At 41.1% G+C, this 21,062-nt stretch overlaps 1 protein-coding gene across 1 annotated transcript; it reads right to left on the bottom strand.

Annotated features, from left to right (window-relative positions):
• Nucleotides 1-3,142: 3,142 nt before the first annotated feature.
• On the bottom strand, nucleotides 3,143-19,307 carry CUNH5orf15 (chromosome unknown C5orf15 homolog). Its single transcript, XM_008065877.1, has 3 exons — nucleotides 19,112-19,307; nucleotides 7,154-7,680; nucleotides 3,143-4,903 (listed from the first exon to the last, which is right to left on the bottom strand). Exons 1-3 carry the CDS (start codon nucleotides 19,248-19,250, stop codon nucleotides 4,772-4,774), a joined length of 798 nt encoding a protein of 265 aa, XP_008064068.1. The 5' UTR covers nucleotides 19,251-19,307; the 3' UTR covers nucleotides 3,143-4,771.
• Between the last annotated feature and the right edge of the window lie 1,755 nt (nucleotides 19,308-21,062).

Here is a 21,062-nt window from a genome sequence, read left to right as displayed (position 1 = left end):
GGGCCCAAGCCTTGAGCTGGTTCTTCTGTGGTCAGTGACAAGGCAAAAACTCTTTCCCGTGCACAAAGTCCTTTTACAAATGTCAATCCGTTTACTCTTCCAAACAGACCTGAGAGCTAATCACTCATCTTACAAGGTAGGAGGCTACAACAGACACAAAGAGCTCAAACCAAGGTTGTCCAGCCCTGGCCTCAACCCACACACCTCCTTTCCCTCTACTTCCCCCTAAGTCTGTCTTCCTAGAGAACCAGATGGGTGCAACATGAGCCAGGATGACCTCAGTCCCAGCAAGGCCCAGGACATTTAAGTTAGTCCTCGAGAGCTCTGACCTTTCCCTCCAGGAACAGTCAAGAAATGTTTGGCCTTTCCCTAGAGGCTGCAAAATGGCCTGGGGAGGACTCTGAGAGAAGGAATCCATGACTGGGCGCAGTGGCTCACGCCTATAATCCCAGCACTTTGGGAGATCAAGGCAAAAGTATTGCCTGAGCCCAGGGGTTCAAGACCAGCCTGGGCAACTTGGCAAGACCTTGTCTCGACAATATATCAAAAAATTAGCCGGGCATAGTGGTGCACACCTGTGGTTTCAGCTACTTGGAAGGCTGAGGTGGGAGGATCACCTGAGCCCAGCAGGTCGAGGCTGTGTGCCACACTGCACTCCAGCCTGGGTGACAGTGAGACTCTGACTCAAAAACAGAGAGGGAATCCAACTAGACCTATATGATTCTGGGGTCCACTGCAAGGAACTGCCTTCTTGGAAGGGACTCAGGTGGGAATGCCATCCAGTTTGCATGCCAAGGGGAGAGAGGCGCAAAGGGTCCTGTAAGAGGAAAGGTACCCAGGAAGTCGAAGATTCCCAGAACACAGCATCTCTGGGTTTCCCAGCAGAGAAATGAGACAGTTTTTGAGGTTGTGAGAGAAAGAAGCATAGGGTCTGAGAGATATTAGGGTAATGGATGGTGAAAGTCTTCCTAAGTAAGGAGCCGGGCATTTTAAAACTAGAGTCTCATTAATGGTAGCAGACAAGTCTGGGACTCGGAAGGAGCTGGAAGAGAGGTAGACTTAGAGGTCCTGGGGTAGATGCCTGCTGCTTACCATTCCAAAATCAGGCTCTGAGTCACTTCAACAGCCTAGACAGCAGGTCATCACCATAAAGGGCTAATGAAATGTGAGTCAGAAATGGTCCAGCTCCATTTCTGGAATCTGTCTGACCCAACAACTTCCCCTCCTTGCATCAAAAGTAAAAACAGAATCCAGTTAATTGAAGACAGCCAGCCCCACCACCATCACCACCACCACCTATATTCTGGCTCAGGCTGTGCTGGGTCTGGTCAAACAAGCCTCAGGACAGTCTTCTTTTCTGTTACCTTGGAGGACACCCAGCCCCCAAAGAGAATACTTTTAATCTTTTGAATTTCTGCTGGGAAGGATGAACTGCTTTATGCTGAACACACATGGGGAGGGGGCAAACTTAAGTCATCAAACCAGACTGAAAGAAGGCAGAAGGGCAAAGCCACACACAGCTAGGGGGAACTGGAACACTGTGGCAGCTGTGCCAGCAGTGACTTTCTCCTCCACCTTCGTCAGGCAGCACCTGGTTTGACCAGAACATGGGATTTGGAGAAAGGGCGACATCTCATACAATTAGCATGGGCTTTAGCTTCGCATAGGAATATGGATGAGCAGATAAGGGTGACACATCACATCTTGCCTCTGTTTCCTTACATGCAGTTTTGTTTTGTTTTGTTTTGTTTGAGACTGCGTCTCACCCTGTTGCCCAGGCTGAAGTGCAGTGGCATGATCGTGGCTCACTGTAGCCTTGACCTCCTGAGCTCAAGTGATCCTTCTACCTCAGCCTTCCCAGTAGCTAGGACTACAGGGATGCACCACCACACCCAACTGAATTTTTTTTATTTTTTCTAGAGATGAGGTCTTGCTATGTTGCCCAGGCTGGTCTCGAACTACTGGGCTCAAGCAATCCTCCTGCCTCAGCTTTGCAAAATGTTGGGATTACAGGTGTGAACCACCATCTCTGGCCCCTATGAGCAGTAACGTGTCCAGGATGTTAGTAGTATTCCACCGTATGCAGACTATGTGATGTTGTGCAGAGCCTGAGTTGTCTTGGTTTTTTCATCTAATTTCTCAAATACTTCATGGAGCAACGATTAGAAGGGGCCTAGTGGGTAGCAGGCACAGTGCTGAGTTAGGGACCAGAGAAGAGCTCCTTCTCAGTTCCTGTCCTCAAGAAGCTCACTCTGTGGGGCAAACTACACACATTCTATAGAAGAGCTTACACTCACCATGAGTTCACATCTAAAAATCAAGAAACCAGCCGGGCACGGTGACTCACATCTATAATCTCAGCACTTTGAGAGCTGAGGTGGGAAGACTGCTCCCAGGAGGTCGAGACCAGCCTAGGCAACACAGTGAGACCTCATCTACAAAAAATAAAAATAAAACCAAGAAACCCAGGTAAGACATGCGTGCCTGCAAAAACTAGATGTCTGTTTCTACCTGCCTCACAAGTTTCAACACATTCCTTTTCAGCAGAGACACAAACAAGTGCTAAAAAGTAACCTAATAGGCCATCAGTGCCAACATTTAGTGCACAGCTCCTGGTCTGTCCAGAAAGCAAGTCGGGGAGAAGCAAGCATATAACACCACACGTGAGTAAGACATGTGTTGTGGGCCTCAGGTGTCTTGGAAGACTCCAGCGGCATTTTAATTAACATATGATCTGACACTCCAACAGTCTGAGGCTACTTGATAGCAGCACTGGGACTCTGGTGGCAAAGACTGGGCCACCAGGAAGTAACCAAGAACCCTGGATCCACTAAGGGAGATGATCTTCCAGGAAGCCTTCCACCCCAGACCACAGGGACCCGGATGCTAGAAAGAACACATGTATTCAGCTGCTTTACTTTGCTTTGCCATCCTACTTTGCTATTGCTGTCAATAAACTTCAGCACCTAGCAGTACATTGGCTATAAAGAAGAATTTGGAAGCATAAGTGGAATTCAAAGTGGCAGAGTTCTACCGCTCAGGGACAACTGTAAGCCAGGCAGGTTGGATTCCTCCCAGACAGAACACTACCCTCTGTCACCACCCAAATGGCATTCTGAAATAAAACACACTTGTAAAATCATAGATTTATACCTTTGTCATTTATTTTTTAAAATCTTATTCAAAATATTAAATAATACAATTTCAGATATGAAAAAAATTACTGCAATAAAACAGTTCAGGTGTATTTCCATTGTGCTTCCCTTCCATGTTAGGAAAGTACACTGTCCACTTAGGATGGACGGCCCTTCGCCCATCTCTACAATAGGCACACGCCTACCAGTGCACCTGGGCCTTGGATAACATATATTAAGGGTTGTTTTCTAGAAAGTTGTAGGGACACTTGCTAAGTCAACCATGGTTCAAATCACATATGTACATACTGATCAACCTTTATGATAAAAAGACAGAAATGAAATACAGTAATTTCCAGTTGCTGTTTTAAAAAAAATAAAACAAGTATGGGGGGGAAATGTTATTGTACACATATGTCCTTTATGTATACAAATAACTCCATTCAGATATAATTTTAATTTGAAAGACATAGATACAATATTATTTAAGTGATAATGGCCTCTACGATTTATTTAAACTTACTATAAAATAATAAACAAAGTGATCAAATCTGATATAATTTTAATCTCTGCCCATTGCTTGAAACCTTGAAGGAGTCCATGCTACAATCAATTGCTAACTAAAAGCAATTGTACATGTATTTAATATTTTACCAGTTTCTACTTCTAAATTTAATTCAGTAATTCAAACAAAAAAATAATATCTCTATAACATTTAACCTGTGTCCACTGCAAGCTGCAGAATCTCTATTGCCAAGATTTCTTGACACATTTTTTTTTTTATTAATCAATATTTTTTATTTTGATATTGTGGGGTACAGTTAAGGATTAGATATACAAATATGTTTCATTCAGGCACCCTTGTTGATAAGGGGTGTCTCCCTGTCTTGACACATTTTACGTGTTACCTAAAATTGTGGCCAGATTGAGCAATATCATTCATTATCTTAAATTATGAATTATGTTTAAATTATCTAAAAATATCCAAAGCAGTTTTCTTGGAAGGAAAAATATTACTTAAATGCAAAATCTATGACATTACTTAAATGCAAAATCTATGATTTTACAAGTGTGTTTTATTTCAGAATGCCATTTGGGTGGTGACAGAGGGTAGTGTTCTGTCTAGGAGGAATCTAACCTGCCTGGCTTACAGTTGTCCCTCAGCGGTAGAACTCCGCCTCTTTGAATTCCACTTATGTTTCTATATCCTTGTACTTTACAGTTTAGGGCCACAAAGAAATGTGTGATTAAAAAATAGTATTTGGGTGGCAGAAAGTAAATCTGAGTCAGCAGTATCTCATATGTTAGAATTTAGTTAGAAGTTTGGGATCGTTTAAAAGTAGCATCACTAATACTTCCAGAAGAAGTACAATAAATCTAAAACAATAAAAACTAACAATGTAATATAAGATAATACTTAACTCACATTTTGGACAACTGATTAAATTCAGCTCTAAAAGTATAGATAGAAAATTATATACTCCTTGTTTGTGACATTTAATTTCCAAAGCACCAAGGCAAAAGAGAGACTCACCTCTCATTTAAGTACCAATTGCCTATGGCAAACATCTGCACAATATCATATAAAAAGTCAAGCAAATAAAATTACATAATAAGCAAACTCAAATCACAGTGCTTTAAAAAATATAATCATTGGTAATCTTCAAAGAAGGCATTGCCTCATTAACATTCTGGTCTAGACGATGATATTCCACTGTTTTGGAACAAAGGCCATCACGCCATTTCCTTCTTTGAACCAGAAGAAAAATCTAGAAAACAAAATTAGTTAGTATGCAAAAGAGAAAACAGAACATGGTAAACATTTTCATAACAAGTGAAGTATCTCTCTTCTAGCTTCCCAAATACAAAAAAATAAAATATCAACAACAAAAAGACTATTTTGCTTTCCATCCTGTAAACATGGCTACATCTTATAAACAGTGCTTCTCAAATTTCAATGTATGTACGAATATTTGTTAAAGACTTAGATTCCTGAGTTCTGTCTTCAGAGACTGAATTAGTACTTGAGGTGGAGCCCAGGAACCTACTTGTTTAACAAGTCCCTCAGGTGTTTATAATAGAGATGGCCCAATACTAAACACTAGGTTACAATATCACTGGCATTCAAAATTCTGTCTACCTACACATACTCAGAAAGCTAGTGAGAGATCACCAACTACAAATAACCAGAAGGGTTTGTTTATTGTTTTCAATTATTAGATTCACTGATTCTCAAAGCTGGAAGGCATTTTGAAATTATCTGGTCCAGTTTCAACATCTGTCAGGCAAGAAAATCAAAGCCCCGAATGGCTTTTGGGGAATCACAAAACAAGTTACAATCAAGTCAAGAACTGAGATTTCCTGACCAGTATTAAAAAGGAAACTGTGTGTTTGATCTCCCTTTTAAGTATTCTGAAAGGTTTAATTATTCACCTCACCAAGACAGTACCAAGATGCACCCTCACATTAAATGACCATTGTGTACTTACTATATATGACTCCTTTGACTCATGTAACCCAACAAACTTATTCCAACACAGAAATGTTCATCACAATATTATTTCTGAACCAAAAATGGGAAACCATCTAAATGTCCAGTAGGAAAACAGCCAAATCAATTCTACAGCTATGGTTTATCCAGGTTCAATGGCTCACACCTATAATCCCAGCTACTTGGGAGACTGAGGCAGGAGGACTGCTTGAGTCCAAGAGTTTGAGACCAGCCAGGGCAATACAGTAAACTCCCATCTCAAGAAAAAAAAAAAAAAATCACGTTCTTATTTGTTTTTTTTTGCAGAGACAGGGTCTCACTATGTTACCCAGGCTGGTCCCAAGTGATCCTCCCACCTCAGCTTCCCAAAGTGCTGTGATTACAGGCATGAGCCACCATGCCCAGTCAAAATTATGTTTTTAAATAATATTAATGATATGGAAACTGCTCATGATTGTTGGGTAAAAAGAAAGATAGGAAACCCAATATGAGCTAAAATTTATTTAAAAATCGTAACACACATCTATATATATGAATTATATACATATTTATAGACCAGAAATATACCAAAATGTTAACAATGCTCTGCTTAGTAGCTTAAATTTTCTTTTCTAAATTCTTCTGTGTTTTCTAAATTCCCTAAAGTAAACATGTAATACTTTATAGCCAGGAAAAAAGTTACTAAAAAAAATAATTAAATTCAATGCTTAATAAATTAAAAGACAAGCATTAAATTAATACTCTCTCCACAAGTATTCCCACTGAAGTAGTGATGCTAAATTAAGACATAAAACATTTTTTTTTTAAATCACTGAGCTTTGGTACTATTCCTTAAGAAATAATTTGACTACTGTTTTTTTAGAAGCACATATAGTCGACGGGGGGAGGTGGGGAGGCAGGATTGGCAGTAGTGGGAATCTGCCTGGGGAAGCGGGGGCATACCTCATCAACAAGGGTAACTGCATATTGAACATTTGTACCCCACATCTTTAAAATAAAAAAAATTAAAAGTTTAAAGAAAAAAGAAGCACATATAATCAGGTAGTCTATCTATAATTTATTAAAATACACAACAGAGCAGGCTTGGTGGCTCAGCCTGTAATCCTGCACTTTGGGAGGCTCAGGTGAGTGGATTGCCTGAGCCCATGGGTTCGAGACCCGCCTGGGCAACTTGGCAAGACCTCATCTCTACAATAAATCAAAAACTCAGCCAGGCGTGGTAGTGCGCGCCTGTAGTTCCAGCTACTTGGAAGGCTGAGATGGAAGGAACACCGGAGCCCAGCAGGTCGAGGCTGCGGTGGCCAGGAGCGGCCACTGCACTCCAGACTGGACAACAGAGTGAGGTTCCAACTCAAAAAAAAAAACAAAACACAACAGATTTATAAACTGATTAGACATATCAATATTTTACCATCAACTTAAACTTGACTAAAAAAAGGAGAAAATCCTGAATTAACAATAGCATTAACAGGAAATATGACTGAAATAATAAAAAACAACCAGAAGGGCAAAAAAACTCCAAACTTACCTTCCTTTTGTTGTGATATGTAACATAAACAATAGCAATAAAAAAAGCAAAAATAATAAGATGAAAAAAGAAATGGCTATCTTCCTCTTCCACATTTGAGGATGGGGTCTTAAAAGATTTCACCGACTGTTCAATTTCCATGTAACCCCTGTTTTCTTCCAAGGTCTCATCAGACTCCTCGTCCCTTGGGCCGGTGGTCCAGTCGTAGTCTGGTTCTCCATAATCTCCATTGTCCACAGCATCTTTGGCTGTGGACGGAGAACTATTGATCGTGAGAAGATCCTCCTCCTCTATACTAGGATCTTCATTGTTGTCAGCTTCCTCTTGAGATAGAGAAGTAGTAGGTGAGGGGTGAGGGGCCATAGATGCTCCTCCACTTTTCTCTGTGCTTGTCGTGGGAGGGAGAGTGGTACTGATTTGGGAAACAGAAGGTTTGGTTTGGCTTTCATGTGTTAGAGCATTCATATTTGGGGTAGAAACATCTGAGTTGAGTACAGTTTGGCTTGGCGAATCAGTCTGTGATGCAACTGAAATAAACAAATAAAAAACATTAAACCGAAACCTCCAACTTTATCTCCCCCACGCTAAAAGCAAACATACCTAAATTTTTCACTAAGCATAAATTCCTAAACTGTTCTCTTGAGGACTAGTTATTAAGTCTCAACAGCCAACAATCAGTTATATTTCTTCTTAGTCGCTTATTCATCAGATAGCAATTGCTTTGCCAGATAGTAACAACCAAAGCAGCATAAAGGACCTACAGCATTACATAGCCTGACAACAAAGAAAAGAGAAGGGCCTAACTTTAGGTCACAATAGCCAAGTCCACACACAGCCCTTACCCATCTCCTGTTTTTACTCCATTAAAAAAAGTGGAGGCCTGATGAATGGCTTATGCATGTAATCTCAGCAATTCCTGAGAATTACTTGAGGCTGAGTTTGAGACCAGCCTGGGCAACATAGTAATACCTCATCTCTACAAAAAAATCCGAAAATTAGCTGGGCATGATGGCATGCATGCTGGGACCTGTAGTCCCAGCTACTCGGGAGGCTGAGGAGGGAAGATCGCTTGAGCCCAGGAGGTCAAGGCTATGGTAATCTGTGATGGTGCCACTGCACTCCAGCCTGGGTGACAGAGTGACACTCCTACTCAAAATAGGGAGAGAAAGAGAGAGAGAATGGATTACAGTCATCCTTGTTCAGACACTGCCCCATCCCCAGAACAGAAAGATAAGTAGCTGATTCTGGCTCAGGTAGGTTAAAAAAAAAAAAAAGATATGGAATTTGGACCTAAATACTTTCAACACAATATAACAAATTCAAGAGACAGTAGACATTATTTCTAGGTGATATGTGAACTAGAAGATGCTCTCTCCCAAATTTTTTTTAAAAAGCATCCTTAGCCAGGCTCGGTGGCTCAGCCTATAATCCCGCACGTTTGGGAGGCTGAGGTGAGTGGATTGCCTGAGCCCGCAGGTTCGAGACCCGCCTGAGCAACTTGGCGAGACCTCATCTCTACAATAAATCAAAAAGTTAGCCGGATGTGGTAGCATGCGCCTGTAGTTCCAGCTACTTGGAAGGCTGAGGCAGAAGGATCGCCGGAGCCCAGCAGGTCGAGGCTGCGGTGGCCGGGAGCGGCCACTGCACTCCAGTCTTGGGCGACAGAGTGAGACTCCAACTCAAAAATAAATAAACAAATAAATAAATAAATAAAATAAAAAGCATCCTTAGGAAAAAGAAAGAATAAAACTCCTAAAGGAGGAGAATCAGAAACTGGAACTTGAAAACTAAGTGAACTTCTGTCAAAATTTAATAGTTTCTAATTTATAATCTAATGTACCTGTTGAAGAACTTCAAGGACATCTATTATACTTACGAGAAAGAAAAAAAAGAACTCTATCATGTGAGATCTAAATATATTCAGATAATATTTTAAAGTATATCAAATTAAAGTAAATTATTTAATAGGAGTAAAGTTAAATCAAGTCATTTCAGGGCTTTCACAAAGGAGTGCATTCAGACAAGTTAACAATCTAACAGACAACTCTTTGTTTATGTGAATATACTAGGTTTTGTGTATCACTACTGACATCTATTTTGTGTAGAAAAAAGAAATATCTGGTCTCAATTGTACTGAACAGTCTCCAAGAAAAATAACTTAGTAAGTTGGTAGAAAAATAAGTATTAGTAAAACTCTCTTAAAACATTTTCAATAGTTGGACTCCTTGAAATTTTTAACTAGAAGAAAAGAGAAATAAACAGGACCTACAAATGAATGCATTACTCAGAAAACCACTAACAGAATTTCAGAGAAGAATTCTTACATTTGTTACTTCAACTTAGTTATACTTCAGGAATTCATAAATTACTACTTCTCTGATACATTTAATTTTCTTGTCAAAGTATATAAGAACATGTTTGAAAATAAAATTTAAAATTAAAATAACTGGGAGCCAACAAACTAAACTTGACTTTCAAAAGAACTGCTTTTCTACATTTGGGCTTTGGGATAATCATGTATCTTAAAAGGACACAAGTTGATAGGAGTGAGAATGCTTATGAAATCCTTCTGGTCAGGTGTGGTGGCTCACACCTGTAATCTCAATATTTTGGGAGGTCCAAGAGGGAGGATTACTTGAGCCCAAGAGTTTGAGACCAGCCTGGGCAACACAGTGAGGTCCTATTTCTACAAAAAGGATCAAAAAGTTAGCCAGGTGTGGTGGTGCATATCTATAGCCCCAGCCACAGGCATGCACCACCACATCTGGCTTTCTTTTTTTTTTTTTTTTTTAGTAGAGACAAGGTCTCACTATGCTGCTTAGGCTGGTCTTGAACCTTGAACTCCTGGGCTCAAGCAATCCTCTTGCCTTAGCCTCTCGAAGTACTGGGATTACAAGTGTGAGTCTCTGCATCCAGCCACAAATTGCTTCTTTCACCATTCACTTTCTTGTAACTGAAACCTAGCTCTCCCTTAAAGACACACTTTCCTTACTACACTTTTAAATAACAGCTGTTTTCCCCCCCATATCCTTGCACTAATGAGTCAGAAGAAGGCAGAGCTATCTATCATCTTCACTGCCCCGTCCAGACTTTTCCCCATCCCTCCCGCTAAATATCTCTAGCTTTGATTCTCATATCTTTAGCCATCACCTCCTAACTTACTTTCATCCACACCAACTCTAAGGTCATGCCCCTAATTCTTAATGATTTTAACTCCCAGCTCTAGAGCTCATTCTATACAAGACAAGTACCCCTCTTGGTTTCAGGAACCTTGCCCTCCTCTCTTCTGATGAGTCAGCCCTCCTCCTTACCTTAGCTGCTCACTCCCACAATCCTTCCATAGTCTCCATTTCATGCATGCTGCTTGGTGACATGAAGCATGTCCTATTCTTCCAGCTCATTCCCCAGTATTCTCAATCCATCAAGACCTACAACCCTCTGATCCTACCGCCTTTTTACTCCCTCACCAGCCAACCCTGCCCAAAATACTCTCTTCTCTCTTTACCCAGATTCAATTCTGTGGTCAGCTATTCTGACCACTTTCATCTACCTTCAATTCCCTGACCCCTTGCTCACTCTGTCCTACTCATGCAGTGAAGCTACATCCATCCATAGTTAGATCAAGCTCTCTACTCCCATCTGCACCAAGCAGCTGAACATGGCTGAAAGTATAAAACCATGCCACTGTTTCATTTCATTTAAATTCAATGCCAAAAATTCAGGTACACATATAAAGCTGTTGACAATTATACTGTAATTGTCTATACCAAGGTAGACCATATCCTGGGCCATAAAACAAACCTCAATAAATTTAAAGGACTGAAATTATACAAGTATTCTCTAACCATAATGGAATCAAACAAGATATTGATAACAGAAAAATCTTCAAACACTTAGAAACTAAGTAACACACTTCTAAATAATCAGGGGACAGAGAGGAAGTCTCAAGGGTAATTTTTTTAAAATACATTGAAGCTGGACATAGTAGAGCATGCCCAGGTGCTTGGGAGGCTGAAGTAGGAGGATCACTTGAGGCTAGGAGTTCAAGGCTGCAGTACACTATTATTATACCTGGGAATAACCACTGCACTCCAGCCTAAGCAACAAAGACTTCATCTCTTAACATGTATACATAAAGGGATTGGCAGTAGAGGGAAACTGCCAGAGGAGGAAGGTGCACACCTCATCAGCAAGGGTACCTGCACAATGAACATCTGTATACAAAAACCTGAATTGTACCCCACATATTTAAAATAAAGAAAAAATTAAAAATTAAAAAACCACCATTTTAGTTTCCTTAAAATTATTTAAAAGGCAATAAAAAATAAAAATAAAATGTATACATAGAGAGAGAACTGAATGCAAATGAATATACAACATGTCAAAATGTGTGGGACACAGCTAAAGCAATGCTGAGAAGGAAATGTATACCATTAAATACAAACACTAGCTAATCGTATAAGCTCCAACCTCAAAAACTCAGAAAAGAAGCAAAATAAATTCAAATTCAGGGAGGAAATAATAAAGATAAGAGCAGGTATCAATGAATCTGAAAAACAGGAAAATACAGAAAATCAATCAAATAAAGGTTTGTCTCTTTGAAATATCAATAAATTGACAAATCTCTAGCAAGACTGATAAAAAAGGAAAGAAAACATAAATTACCAAAATCAGGGATTACACAGAGGATACCACTATATACCCACAGAAATCAAATGTAAAAATAATAGATTACCATGAGCAACTCTACACACATAAATTTGACAACTTGGATGAAACTGGAAAATTTCTTGAAAAACAACAGCTTACTCACTATGAAATACATCATTTGAATAGACCTATACTACTAAGGAAATTGATACTTAATTTTAAAAACCCCAAAATATATACAGTCCCAGATGGTTTCACTGGAGAAATCTATCTAATATTTAAACAAGAATTAACATCAGTTCTCTTCCAGAGAATTAAATCTCTTCCAGAGAATTAAAAGAGGGAACACTTCCCAATTCATTGTATGAAGTTAGTATTAGTACCCTAATAGTAAAACCAAAGAACCAACTGAAAAAGAGAACTACAAACCAATATATCTCAAAACTACAGATGCAAAAATCCTTAGCAAAATATTAGCAAATAGAAATCAACAATATATAAAAACATTTATAGCCGGGTGTGGCAGTTCACGCTTGTTATCCCAGTACTTTGGGAGGCTGAGGCAAGAGGACCACCTGAGCCCAGGAGTCTGACACCAGTCTAGGAAACATAGCAAGACCTCATTTCTACAATAAATCAAAAATTAGCCGGATGTGGTGGTATGCACTTATAGTCCCAGTTAATTAGAAGGCTAAGGCAGAAGGATCCCCTGAGCCCAGCAGATCAAGGCTGAAGTCCAAAGACCTTGACATTGCGCTCCAGCCTGGGTGACAGAGTGAGACACGGATTCAAAAATAAATACATACATAAATACATAAATAAATAAATCAAACATGACTATGAACAGTGAAGTTTACTCCAGGGATACAAGATTGGTTTGAGAGATACATATTTTTTTTTCAATTAATTTTTTTTTTTTTTTTAGAAAGCAGGATTTACTGAGAGGACAGAAAAGCTCCCACAGTGGGAGGGGACCTGAGGGGATTGCCCAATATTTTTTAATTGATATTGTAATCTACCATATTAACAGGCTAAATAACCCTTAAACTAAGCCTCATCCTTTATATGAAAACTAACTAAAAAGGGAACACATATTTAAATGTAAAACTATAAAACACTTAGGAAAAAAACACTAGAGAAAATTTGTGGAAGTTACCACTAGGCAAAGAGATCTCAGACTCTACACATAAAGCTCAATACATACAAGGAAAATGGACTTCTCCAAAATTAAAGACTTTTGCTCTGTGAAAGACCCTCCTATAAGAATAAAAAGATAGCCGGGCTCGGTGGCTCAGCCTGTAAATCCACGCCTTGCGAGGCTGAGGTGAGTGGATTGCCTGAGCCCACAAGTTCAAGACCTGCCTGGGCAACTTGGCGAGACTTCATCTCTACAATAAATCAAAAAAAAAAATTAGCTGGGCGTGGTAGTGTGCGCCTGTAGTTCCAGCTACCTGGAAGCCTGAGGCAGAAGGATCATTGGAGCCCAGCAGGTCGAGGCTGCGGTGGCCAGGAGCAGCCACTGCACGCCAGTCTGGGCGACAGAGTGAGACTCCAACTCAAAAAAAAAAAAAAAGACAAGCTACAAACTGGGAGAAAATATTTATAAGCCCCATGCCCAACAAAGGATTAGTACCTAGAATATATAAAGCACTCTCTGGCAGGTCGCGGTGGCTCACGTCTATAAACCCAGCACTTTGGAAGGCGGAGGCAAGAGGATTGCCTGACTCCAGGGGTTCAAAGCCTGGACAACTTGGTGAGATCTTATCTCTACAATAAATCAAAAAAATTAGCCGGGCATGCTGGCACACCTGTGGTTCCGGCTACTTGGAAGACTGGCGGAAGGAACACTAGAGTTCAGCAGGTCTAGGCTACAGTGGCCATGAGCAAGCCACTGCACTCCAGTCTGGGTGACAGAGTGAGACTCCTACTCAAAGAAAAAAAAAAAGATGTAGATGGCAAATAAGCACATGAAAAGATCATGAGTCACTAGGGAAATACAAATTGAAACCATAATTAGGTATCACTACACATCTTCGGAATGGCTAGAATAAAACACAATGACAAACTACATGTTGGCAAGGAGAGAAACTGGTCACTCATATGTTGTTGGTGAGAACGAAAAACGGAACAGACACTCAGAAAACAGTCTGGCAGTTGCTCAAAAAACTGAACATGCAAATACTATATGACCAAGAAATTGCACTCCTAGGTACTTATCCCAGAGAAATGAAAATTTATGTTCACACAAAAAAACTGTACACAAAAGTTTATCACATCTTTATTTATAATAGCCAAAAACTGAAAAAACCCAGACATTCTTCAACAAATGAATAAAGTGTAGTACATCCATACCATAGACTACTACTCAGCAATAAAAAGGAACAAATTATTGATACTTGCAACAACTTGGATGAATCTCCAGAGAATTATGCTGAAAGTCAATCCCAAAAGTTACTCCATGATTCCATTTGTGTAAGATTCTCAAAATTACCAAATTATACAAATGGAAAACAAATTAGTGCTACCAGGAGTTCAGGAGGGAATGGGGTAGGAGGGAAGTGGTGTGGTTTAGAAGGGCAACAAGAGATATATTTGTGGTAACTGGAAATGCCCTGTATCTTGACTGTTTCAATGCCAATATCCTAGCTGTGATACAATACTATCATTTTGAAAGATGTTACTCTTGGGAAAACTGGGTAGTATATGCAGGATCTCTATATTATTTCTTAAAACTGCAAGTGACTCTATAATTATGAAAAAATAAAAAGTTTAATTTTTAAAAAGCTTTATACATCACTCAAAAAAAAAATCTTGCTATCTACAGACTCCATCTCAGTTTATTAATGGCAACTTCATCTTACTAGTTACACTAACCAAAAACCTTGGAATCCTCATTTGCTTAACACCTCATATCTAATCTGCTACTCTACCCTCAAAATATATGCAGCATTTGTGAAGGCTTTTCACTGCTCCTGCCTGGTCCAAGCCACCATCATCTGACCTGGATTATTAAATAGCCTCCTAATTTATCTGCCTGTTTCCACCCTAACCTATCAACAGTCAACCCAGCAGCCAAAGTTATTCTGCAAAAATTTAAATCAGATGTCACTCCTTTACTTAAAACTCCCCAAGACTCCCGATTTCTCTCAAAAATCAATGTCCTTATAATTGCCCACAAGATGCTACATGATCTAGCCCCATTACCTCAATCTCATTATCTCTTACTAATCTCCCGAACTATTCTATCTCCTTTGCCTATTTAATAATGGCAAGCATTCAATAAATACTTATTGAATATGCTCTTGAGCCAATTCTCACCACAAATCCCACAGTACAGCCCTAGGAGCATCTGTGCACCTATCGCTGCTGAAAAGCCCTTCCCCTGGTTCTCAGCAAAACCCCATTCATTATTCTACAGATATCCCAATGTCACCCTATTTATTGTTTTACTCCAATACCTAGCACCAAAGGGACAACTGTGACCTTATGGACTTAACTGTTGAGTTTCTATAAACACGTTACTTTAAACTTCCAAATCTTCCATTTCTACTCCTTAATTGATATTGCCTCTCTAATTAAAGTTCAACGTTTTAAAAATAAGGTTTTCTAAATGTCATTATCCTCTTCTTCCAATTCCTTAAAAAAAAAAAACTGCCTTAAAACTTTATAGGCATTTCTTAAACATGAGAATAGAGGGCCCTAATACTTCATGCACACACTGGTTTGAGAAACACTGCCTTAAAAATTAAATGCATTACACATTAACTAGGTGATCATTTGAAACAAGTGGTAAATGGAGAGAAGCAGGCATTTCTGAAACAGTGTGACCAAGAATTGGTTATCTGGTGATCTAATATGCTTACGTTAATTTTTTTAAGTTTTATTAAAACAAAAACATAGGGCCAGGCATGGTAGCTCATGTGTGTAATACCAGCACTTTGGAAGGCCAAGGTGGGAGGGCTTGAGCCCAGGAGTTCAAGACCAACCTGAGCAACACAGTGAGACCTCCTTTCTACAAAAAACCCAAAAATATCTGCCAGTTATAGTGGTATGTACCTGTAGTCTCAGCTACTAGGGAGGCTGAGACAAGAAGGATTGCCTGAGTCCAGGAGGTCGAGGTGGTGGTAGGCTGTGATCATGCCACTGTACTCCAGCCTGGGCGACTCCCAACTCAAAAATTAAAAAAACTAAAAAATTCTGTCAGGCTTCCAATACATCTAAATAGTGAAATGTTTAAGAAAATGAATATGGAACAAATTTAAACAAAAATTAATGTGTTCTAACTTTATATACGCTCTTGAAATTTTAAACTCAATACTTTTTAGACTAATTTTCTTATCACAGACTTGATTACTTTGAAATGACTCCACCATAAGGCATGCTTACAAAAAATACTTACATTATCCCAAGTTTTATGAATGCGACACTGTACTGTAATAGAGCTGCACCCCTATAAAAGCATATATGTCCATTTGCTTTAAGTTATTTTCAGTAGGGAATAATATGAATTTATAATATTTAAAATATGGCCAGGTGTGGGGGCTCAACACCTGTAATCCCAGCATTTTGGAAGGCCAAGGTAGGAGGATTGTCTGAGCACAGGAGTTCAAGACAAGCCTAGGAAACAAAGGTAGACAAAAAAATCAAAATATTAGTTGGGCATGCCTGTAATCCCAGCTACTTGGGAAGCTGAGGTGGCAGGATCTCCTGAACCCAGGAGGTCGAGGCTATGGTGAGCTATGACCATGCCACTGCACTCCAGCCTGGGTGACAGAGTGAGACCCCAGCTCAAAAAAAAAAAAAAAGACTAAAATACATACTTAACTATATATGTATATATATTTACATATATTATATGGACTTATTAAGAAATATAAAGACTCTCTAAAATGCCCCCTTGGCATAGCTGAAACAGTATTTATGTGGCTCTACCAAACAAAAACAGAGACTAGCCAGAGGCAGTGGCTCACACCTGTAACCCCAGAACATCGGGAGGCCAAGGTGGATCCTTGAGGCCAGGAGTTCAAGACCAGCCTCAGCAACATAGCAAGATCTCACCTCTACAAAAAAATCAAGAAAATTAGCCAGATTTGGTGGCAGGTGCTTATAGTCCCAGCTATTCTGCAGGCTGAGACAGGATTGCCTGAACCCAGGAGGTCAAGGCTGCCATGAATTATGATCATGCCAATGAGTTCTAGCCTGGACAACAGAGAGAAACTTCGACTCAACAAAATAAAAATAAGGCCAGGCACAGTGGCTCACGCCTATAATCTCGGCACTTTGGGAGGCCAAGGTGAAAGGCATGCATTAGCCCAAAAGGTCGACCCCAGCCTGGGCAACACAGGGAGACTTTGTTGCTTTGGTAAACTCTGGTCTGGTCATTTGGCTCTTTGAGCTATGGTCACCATGTATCCTAGCTTTGGCACCCTCCTCTACCTTGGGGAGGTGAATCTCTTCTCTATTCTCTCTCTTTCTAATTTCCTTTCTAAATAAACTATATTTTCCAATCTAAAAAATCAAAAAATTAGCCAAGTGTGGTGGCATGTGACTGTAGTCCCAGCTATTCAGAAGGCTGAGGCAGAAAGATCACCTGAGTCCAGGAGGTCAAGGCTGCGGTGAGCCATGATCGTGCCACTGCACTCCAGCCTGGGCAGCAGGGTGAGACTCTGACTCAAAATAAAAATAAAATAAAAACAGAGACTAAAAGACCAAAAGACTCCACACTCCACCTCACTTGCCTGTCCACCCCCCACCCTGCCCCATCACAAATTTTCAACCATCTCTTAGGAGAAAAACTTTTTTCTGAAACTACAGTTACTGGATACATACACTCCCCCCCCCCAATCATATATCTTTAGCATTCTACCAGGAAATATAAATGTTTAAATGGATTTTTTTCCTTAAATGATTAAATGACCAAAACAATTATGCTACTAAGTACTTTAGGACTAGAAACTACATCAACCAGAGAAATCCTCAGCACATTTTACTAATGATGAAAGGGCTTTGGGAAATGGTCCACAGTCCTTTCCCATAGACTTGCAAACACTTCTAGGAGGGCGGTCCAGTTACCAACACTGAGTGTTGCTGAGGAACCATAAGTCTGTACCTACAGTGCTGTAGTAGCGCAATATAGGCTGAATGGGCCCTGCTGGCAGTAAGAAAACACCATCCCAGTTCACACTATTTTCCATCTGGAAACTAAAAAAAAAAAAAAACTTTAAGTAGAAAAAGTAGGATTGTGTCGTGGCCTGAAAGAAAAAATGGGAATACTAAACAAGATACTGCTTAATCGTTATAAATTCTTATTAGAGGATTTTTCCCACTAAGTATCAGGCCCTGGTTTACAGATTTCCCCATTTCTGAAAAAAATGCTTCAACATCTTGATTTCACAATGTACCCTTAGCAAGAAAAGAAATCCATTCTAAAGCAAATCCTACAGCTCCATTAAAGTGAGACAGGGTTGTCCTGCTTAATCCCGGACACAGGGTAAAGGATCTCCCTTGTCCTCAATGTCCTCTTCCCGTCCCCAAACCCCTCAAGGATTACAGGCACACACCATCACGCTCGGCTGATTATTTTATTTTTGCAGAGACGAGGTCTCGCTATGTGGCCCAAGACTGGTCTCGAACTTCTGGGCTTAAGCAATCCTTCTGCCTCCAGTATTCTCTTTATCAAGGACCAGATCCCAGACCTCAGAGATGGGAGTTCCCTAGGACAGCTCTTTCCCTTTTACTTTCCCTCTCGGAAATGCTCGATGGACTCAATCCAGTCACCGGCTCGCTGCCCCTGCCCACCTCGGTCTTGACCACCTACCTCGCCCGTTCTGGAACACGCCTCCTCTCCCTTGGCCCTTCTAGACCCGAGTACCCCCACCTCAAGAGCCTTTCTGGACCCCACATCCCCTAACTCCGGCCACCTCCTCAGCCGGTCTCCTCCACCCTCTCTTCTAGATCCTCCTAACTCTCCACTCCAAGACGTTCCGAAAACCTCACCAGCGCCATCCCTCGTGGCAGCCCGTTCTTCAAGGCTCTCTGGGCACACCACCACCACTCCTCCCTGCCCGCCCATCTACACACCCTGCTCCCTGGGTCCCTGCATCCCTCAACCCCACATCTCAGGCCGCTCGGAGAACCTGCCACCTTGGACGCTTTTAGACACCAGACCCTGCGTCCTCGGGCCCGTAGAGACCCTGCCACACCAAGACCTCGCCGTCCGCTCAGAACACTCGGAAGCGCCCCTTCCCCAGCCTGGCGCCCGGGCCCTCCCACCCTCCCGCGACTGCCCTGCCGCCGCTCCCCGTTTACCACTGCACATGGCGGCTGACAAGAGCAGGAGCACCAGGACCAGCGGCCGCGCCAGCCCCTCCAGGGCCTGGATGCCCGACCCGGGCAGCAGCCTCGCTTGCGCGGGCCCCCTCATACTTCCCAGGGCTGCGGCGGCCATAACGGACTCGGCCGGGAGCCTGCGCTGTTGCTAGGCTCTACGCCATGGCGTCAGGCGTACGTAAGGCGTGGCGGTCTTAGGACTACGTCCCAGCGTGATGACGTCGTAGCCCGGAAAGGGGTCTGGGAATGGAAAAATGGGGGAAGCACGGTGGGAGCCGCTGCGAGGGAAGTGTGGGGAGCGCCGCACTGCCGGATGCCGGTTGAGGGGAGCTGCGCGAGGTGTTGAAGGCGGCCAGAGCGAGTCCCTGCCCGTCGCCACCTCGTGGGGGACGAGACAGCCGCAAAAATCGGCTTTAAACATTTTTAAAAGGAAGATGCAATTGTGTAACGTAGGCTGATCACGAAAGCCAAGTAACTGCTCTTGCCCTCCTGAAGGCGAGAGAAACACAAGTAGTAACCGTGGTCATATCTGGGTGATGGAACTGTGGGTGATTTGTTTTCTCTTTCCCACATTTATTTTTTCAACAATATGTACCACCTCTCCGTATTTAAGGAGATGCAGCAGTGAACCAAAGGAACTCCTCCCTGCCTTTGTAGAATTCGTTTTCTTGTGAGGGAGACTATGGTGTAAAGTATCCAGCATATAGGATGGTAAAGATATCATGGAGGGAAAGCAGGGAAGGTGACTAGGAAGTAGCGGTGAAGAGTTGCCATTGTAAATAGCTTCCCGGTTTCTTAAAATAAGCGTCTATTACATTTTAAATTTTGTAATTTAAAACCTCCAGTATGTGAAAATGCAAATGTATATAAATTTCCAGGACGTTTATTTAGGGCCCTGGCAATGCTTTGGCCTGTAAGTTCTGTAATCTTTCCTCAATAAACAGCTATCGGTTTCGAGTCATAAAAGTTCCATTTGATCAATTTTTAGGAAAATCAGTGTGGCATAAAGCAAGACATTTATTGCACCCACACCTTCACCACTCTGGTCTACGATTCCCTCAGAAAATTGCTGCTTTCTCCCGGAGACACAGCTGAGCTGCCTCTCCAAAAAGAAAAAGGGCCCTGTGTTCTATTCCTGAATGTGGTTTCCTTACATTTATCTGAGCCTGGTGACAGCTCAGAAACACACAAACTCGTGTTATGAAAACTAAGAAGTCACTCATCTGCTCACTTCCTGAAATCCACCACAAGCCCACATAGACTGAATGGTGTCTTTATTGCCAACCTTCCAGGTTAGCCAAGGTGCAAAGTCCTACTGGTCCCCCAGGAGCTTTAGCTACTCACAGAAAACACCACTCTGTTTAATGAATAAGCCTCTCCATCTAGCTGCTGCTTGTTTGGAGATTGCTTCAGACTTAAAACAATTCATCTGTAATAAAACACACTGCAATCCTCTGATTTTCTATGTTGTCCATTTGACCTTATAACAGATGTTTAAATGATCATAACTGGGGAGATTGTATAAAGTCAAGGCATTTTGCACAATGATATTCCAACATGCTGCATACAACAGGCAGACAATGGTGAAGAAAATATTCCCTCATACTCAGAGGGCCTTTTATACATTTTTAAATATTTAAAATATTTTAATAATGTACCTGGCATCTGATTAGATGTACCTAGCAACCACTATGTGCCATTATCTCTGGATAGGTCCTGAACATTCACTTAGAAATAGCTGCAAGTCCTTAGAAACCTTATGAAGACAGTATAGCAAATACTGAGGCCCATAGTTTTTGGGTGATTGGTTACACAAAATGCTAAAAATATATCTGATACCTGTTTTGAATGCCACTTTCAAACACAGAATAAAAAGGAAGTCTGCCTAAAAACATCATGAAAATCATCAAAAAGTGTTATTTGTTGAAAC

This window comes from Carlito syrichta, unplaced genomic scaffold (assembly GCF_000164805.1).
Source record: "Carlito syrichta isolate Samal-C Ts95f unplaced genomic scaffold, Tarsius_syrichta-2.0.1 Scaffold308816, whole genome shotgun sequence".
NCBI lineage: Eukaryota > Metazoa > Chordata > Mammalia > Primates > Tarsiidae > Carlito > Carlito syrichta.
Note: the sequence above shows the minus strand (reverse complement) of the source record. Positions and strands in the feature narration are given on the sequence as shown.